We start from the raw sequence: 6,423 nt of genomic DNA on the forward strand, positions 1-6,423 counted from the left end.
GGGGGCCGGGCTCCGCGCCCCGGGGTCCCGAGGAGCCGGGTGCCCCCGGGGCGCCGCAAGAGGGCGCTGCTGCCGGCGCGGCGGGGACGGGACGGCGGGACGCGGGCGCCCGCGGGGCAGGGCAGGGCGGCCCGGCGCTTCCCTCCAGGCTGGGGCGCGGGGCGCGGGAGGCTGCACCCGGGAAGCCCACGCCTCTCCCGTGCGCGCCCGGGCCGCCCGCTACTTACCCAGGGAGCAGGTGAGGAGCGAGAGCAGTGCCGAGAGCGCGAGGCGGCGGCCGCGACAGGCAGGCAGCCGCATCCCGGCGACAGGGACGGCGCGCCCTGCCTGGGCGCGGGGACGGGGGACGCGCGGGAGCGGAGCTGCGCCGCTGCCGCCCCTGCCGCCGCGGCTGACCCTCCTCCGCCGGCTCCCCTCCTCCCTCCCGCGCTCCGCCGCGCCGGCCCGCGCCGCGCCCTCTGGCGGCCGAAAGCGGGAGCGGCCCTGTGCGCTCGGCCGGCGCCCGCCCGGCTCGTGGCTCGCGGCTCGCGGCTGGGGCCGGGCCCCGCCACCGGGTGAGGGTAGGGCTAGCCACTCCTTCATGAGGACAGCGCCCTCCTGCCAGGCGTCTGACCTCTGCTCCCTGCGGCCGCTAGTCTCCACTCCTTTCCCTTCCTCTCCCTTTCCTAGGCCCCATCCTCTACCTTCATGCTGTCCCACCTTACTCTGTCACCTCCCTGTCCTGGATCCCCAGCAATAGGTCAGTAGTTCCCCTTCTTACCCCCAAAAGTGAAGGCGGGGTACAGAGGAAGGGAAGGAAAGTCACTCTTCTTCCCTGCTGCTCTACCATGTGCTATAAAAAAAAAAATCAATAATTCGACTCAGTATTGTTGGCACCAATGTTCTATTTTGATGAAGGTGTTTTTGATCAGCTCAACTAATTTACTTAATATCCTCTTTTTTAGTGGAATTTGGCCCAATACTTAGGCTTGGATTTTAATAGAAGTTTGTGTAAATGTAATTTTAAGTGTCCACCATAATGGAAGAGGGAGGGTGTGATTTTATTCAAAACACCTGATAAAATCAAGTTGGAACACAGCAAAGTGGAGTGATGTGCAGAAACCTCGTGCAGAGAGTCCCTCTTGTCCCCATGGGACTGTCAAGGGCTCCCTGCCCAGCCAGGAAGGGTGGTGGCCCTGGTGAGGGCCAGCCCCCTTGTGTGGTAAACGGAAGAGGAAAGTCATGGCAAATGAAGAAGTAGAAACCGCCTCTCATGGTCCGCACTCCCTTGTGCCTGCTCCAAGCCCTGACTCATTTCTGTCTCCACAGGAAGTCAACAGGACCAAGTGCTCCTTGCTTACCGGACGTTAAACCATGACCTCTTGAGGTCACATCCATGTTGTCATGCATACGTCCTCATATGTTGTGGTGCCCACTATGTGCCTGGAACTGTGCTAAGCACCCTACTAATATGAGTATCTTCCACCTGGACATGGAACATTCACCCACTCACTAAATACTCAGTGGAGACCAGTGCCAGGCCCTGGGAATACAAGTAAGATGTGGGGGAGACAGAAGCAGGTGCTGAAGAAGTGTTTGTTGGCCTGAACCCTGTAAGTGTGAATGCCACTAGGGGTTTAGCCTCAAATGTATTAGGACAGTATTGTCATTTGTCCTTGCAACAGCTGCTGCAAATTTTTTAAAAAGGAAGTCTGGAGACAGTGGGCTTTCTCTCCCTGGTTTATACTGACTTCCTAAAACTGGAAACTAAATATTTTGTGTGTTATCCATTTGTCGTGAATGCAAACAGTGCCATTTTGTTCCATTCAGCCAGGGTTCGTGGCTACATGTCAATCCCTCTTCTATGGGAGGGAAGAGAAACATAAAACTCCTTTCTTTCATTTTCAGTGAGGTTTTTCAAGTTTATGGTTGACTGCGTTGATCCCTTTTAACTTCCTTCTAAAACTTCCCTGCCTGGTTAAGAATTGTAGAAGGTTTCCAATTTCCAAAGCTGTTTAGCTTTCTTCCAAGAAAATATTCCTCACATATATTAAATATGAAACATTAAACCAAGGTGTGTTTAAATAGACACAGCAGCCTCGTAATTAGCAGCTTGCTTACCAGATATGTGTTTGGATACCTACTGCACATTGGGTAGCAAGCAACTCTAGGAGCTTAATCAATGTTTTCATCAAAATTCCTCATGTTAGAGCAGTAGTGTGTGCTGGAACAGGTGTGGGAAGTGGAGCCCTAAAGACGGCAGAGCACACTGTGTTTCAGTAGTAAACCTGCCCTGGCCTCCTTTCTTTCCACAGGACACAGAGATAAATGGCACATTACAAAGCTCCATAACTCACATTTTAAAGAGGATTACCTTTCACTTACTCTATCATATGATAAATGGACTTGCTGGGAGTTCTCCCTCCCAATCACAGGTTGAGATTTTCCTGGAACAAAGCGCACTCATGAGGATGCTCACTAATTCCTGGCGAGGCGCTGCTTGCCTCAGTGCCACTTTTGCCATCTGAAACACCAACTAAGGGGACAGCTTTCAATACAAAAAAATAAATCTCATAAACTCTAAGACTGTGATATGAAGAAAGAGCAAGCCATAGCTCTCTCTTCCTAGGGTTCACTCACCTTACGTCCAGATGCCACTCTCGTCCTGGCCCCTGCACGTGTGCCCTCCCCTGGGGCAGGCGTGGAGCAAGGAGTCACCTCTTCTGGTGCATTATGAATTATTGCAACATGATTAAAACAAGCTGGTAAATTTTAAAAGACTTTTCTAAAGACTAAAGGAGAACATCAAGACATATGCATAAAACCATAGATAGCCAAATAATCGAATGAATAAGTTCCAAACAGATGGTTTCTGATCTTACAATAACTATACGTTCCGCCCAAAAGGCTAGACTGCATTCGTTCATTCCCCTGATAGTGAACGCCTGCTAGCTGACACGCCCACTGCTAGGCTTTGGGGCAGACACAGAGAAGCATAAAACGTGGCACTGGGCGCAAGAGTTCACTGTCCAGTTAGGGAGACAAAAACGTTCAGAAGTAATTTTACTGCCATGGGATAAATGCTATCTAGCACAGGGAGATGGGAACACTTTGGAACATAGGTGAAAACAAACTCTATCATGACCATGGGAGTTGGTCAGAAAGGGGGAAGTGACTTTTGTGCAGGGTCTTAAAGGAGAAACAGGAGGTTCCTGGGCTGAGAAAAAGAGGAAAGACACCCCAGGCCAAGGCAGCATGCACAAGGCACAGCAGCCCACAGAGTGTGGCAGATGAGGAGCGGCGGTGAGGTGGCACAGGCTTCTCCACCCCCCCAGCCTGCTGCCTCCCTCAGTGACCTAGAAGAGGCTTCCTGGGCATCCTATTCCTGACCAGCAGAAGCCAAGGGACAATTCCACTCTGCATTGTCTCGAGGCCCTCTCACATGGTTTCAAGAGGGCCATTCTTGGGGCTACCCCATGGCCAGTGGTTACCTCTGGCGCACTTCACTTCAGTGGCCCAGGCCCAGTTCCCAGGTGCAGACCTACACCACTCCATGGCGGCCATGCTGTGGCAGCAACCCACATACTAAATAGAGGAAGATTAGCACAGGTGTTTGCTCAGTGACAGTCTTCCTCAGCAAAAAAAGAAAGAAAAGAAGGCCATTCTCTTTGCACACAGAGAAATGGTCTTATGAATTATGAATGCCCTTAGGGATTACTTTCCAAACCTGAAACTAGGGCTAGGGTCTGCCAGCAGACTAGAATGTCTAAAACTGGGTCTCTAGGATATAAGGTCATTGTGATCACGAGACCTACGATTTAAATGTCTGCTAACGACACCCCACACCCCTGGAATCAGGGCACACCTGGTAACAGGAGAGCAGCCATTCACTTCACTTGATGCTTTAACCTTTAGGGAAGCAAGAGAGTCTTTATCCCCCATGGGAGAAGAGTGAAACGGGAGGAAAAGAGACAGCAAAAGCCTTCATCGCTCAGAGTAGATTCAGGGCCACTGCCTCCCGCTGCAGCAGGTGCTCAGGAAGAACGCCGAGGACAGAAACAAGGCGGTCTCTCCAACACCCTAGAGGAGCTGGTCTCACCGTGCTTCCAAAGCTATTCAAAAATTATAGGTGAAATCGTTCCAGTAAATCAGACTCCAACCAAGAGTTTTACCCAAAGAGACTTAACCACGGGGTCTTACAGACTAACAGAAGCCTTTGCCATTCGATTTTCTGTCCTTTTGAAGACATAGAGTGGTATAAAGTCTTCTCTGTAAAAAAGAGCTATCTCCTAGAAACTTCTGATCACAAATAGATTATCCACTGGGCTGTTTTGTTCTCCTTCCTAGAATTACGTATCCTCCAGTTCTCAGGAAAGATCAGGAGTTGCTACTAACAGGCGTATCAACAGGAGCACCAGGAGGTGTCTACATTTGACTTTTATTAGGAATAAAAGGCGTGGGCCATGACTGTCCAGCAGCCTACACGAAATGTGTTGGTGTTTTTGGTGCTATTGCTAATAAGTAGTTTTTCATTTTACAACAGCTGCTTTCAGATGTAGGATCCTAGTTAACAAGCTAAACAAAATGAGTAAAAAACTTTCATTTATCCATCAACAAACATGTCACAGAGTAACTGCAGGTGTGAGGCCCTCACGCGGCCTGCTGAGGTTGAGAAGAGAGATGCATTTTCCTGGGACAATCACAGTGTAGTTGAGAGGAACAAGATGTACATAAATAGCCACGAGCCCGGGTGGAAGATGGCAAGTACTTGAAGAAGCGTTTTAACGAAGTATGACAGCAGTGCAGGGAGAAGGAAAGCGCCTCCACGTGGGGGCCTCGAGAAGGCCTCACGCCCGGGGCAGTTGAACTGGGGGTTAAGGAGCACACAGACTCTCGGCAAATAGAGAAGGAGAGCCGGGCAAGCAGTGACATGGAAGCCAGGAGCTGTGCATTCAGAGACTGATAAGGAGTTCAGTCTGGCCAGTTTGGGCCACTTTGAGGAGGACCTTGAATGCCATACCTAGGAGACTGACCTTCCACTGAGTGTGGCAGTGAGGGCAGTGGAGAGATGGGAAAGACATTTCAGCAGGTGGTGACAAAAATCTCCACTAGGAGACTGTAGCTGCCAAGGCCTGTCTTGTGTCCTAAGTCTGCAACCCCGTCAGAGGGCCCAGTACACAGCTGATGTGTGTTGGGTTCTGATTTAATGAAGGAGCTATGTTGTGAGCAAATTAATTCTGGATGGATTGGAAAAGGGATGGAAGACAAGAAAGTGGGTTTAAAAAAAAAAACCATGAGAAAAGAAAAAAGAAAGGAAACTAACATGTGCTGAGCACATGCTATAGATAGGCACTCTGCCTGTTTCTTTCCAATATACTGTTTCATTTAACCCTCAAAAAAAGTATGAAAAGACTGTTCTTATGACTAATTTACAGATTAGTAAACTGTACCTCAGGCAAGTCAAACACCAACAGCTAGAGCTGCTTAAATGGCAGTTTCTTTCCATGAAATCATGTTTGGTTTTTCTCAAATATTCTAGCAGCTTTTTTTTTTTTTTTGTATACTTTTTGGTGAGAAAGATTGGCCCTCAGCTGACATCTGTTGCCAATCTTCCTCTTTTTTTTCTTCTTTTTCACCCCAGCCCCAGATCATAGTTGAAGTGCTTCTAGTTCTTCTGTGTGGGATGCCACCACAGCATGGCTTGATAAACGATGTGTAGGTCCATGCCCAAGATCCAAACCAGTCAACCCAGGGCCGCTGAAGCAGAGCGCACAAACTTAACCGCTACGCCACTGGGCCGGCCCCTGAAATCACGTTCTTTAACTACAGTCACAGCAGCAGGAATAGCAGAGAAGGGACCACTGTGAAGGCATGACAGAGATTGATCAATAGTACTTATGAGTGAGTGGATATTGGCTGGAGCCAAGAGAGAGACCTCAGGAGACAGATGGAACAATTAACTAGAATGGAGATTTGCCAGAGGAATGAGTTTGTGGAGAAAAATGAAACATTATTATCTTTACTACTATTATAAATAGCTATACCTACACAGTATCAATAATGAACAGTAATCGCTAACATTTAATAAACATTTATTATATACCAGACACTACACTGAGTGTTTTACATGCATTATTTCTTGTTAAATAATATTTCATGTAATTCTCCAAACAGCCTTATTCCTATTTCAGAGAGGTTAAGTACCTTGCCTAAGGACAGCAATTCTTACAGTGTGGTCCATGATCCTCCTAGGGGTCCCTGAGACTCTTTCAGGATGCCCAAGTTCACAAAGTCAAAACAATTTTTATAACAATACTAAAATACCTGCTTTTTTCTGTGTTGAATTTCCACCAATGGTGCAAAAGCCACCATGGGTAAAAGTGTGCTTGCATTAGCACTGATCAAGGCAGGGGCAACAAACTACCCCTGCGGTGGAAACCACAG

At 48.8% G+C, this 6,423-nt stretch overlaps 1 protein-coding gene across 2 annotated transcripts in view; it reads right to left on the reverse strand.

Annotated features, from left to right (window-relative positions):
• The window catches only part of B3GLCT (beta 3-glucosyltransferase), a 95,983-nt gene extending 95,582 nt beyond the window's left edge, over positions 1-401 (reverse strand). For both annotated transcript variants that reach the window (XM_046664853.1, XM_046664852.1), the window contains exon 1: positions 228-401. In XM_046664853.1, the coding sequence (XP_046520809.1) occupies positions 228-300 (73 nt within the window). In that variant the 5' untranslated portion in view covers positions 301-401. The remainder of the gene's footprint in view (positions 1-227) is intronic.
• Positions 402-6,423: the final 6,022 nt, after the last annotated feature.

The sequence above is a fragment of the Equus quagga genome, chromosome 6 (assembly GCF_021613505.1).
Source record: "Equus quagga isolate Etosha38 chromosome 6, UCLA_HA_Equagga_1.0, whole genome shotgun sequence".
Classification (NCBI taxonomy): Eukaryota; Metazoa; Chordata; class Mammalia; order Perissodactyla; family Equidae; genus Equus; species Equus quagga.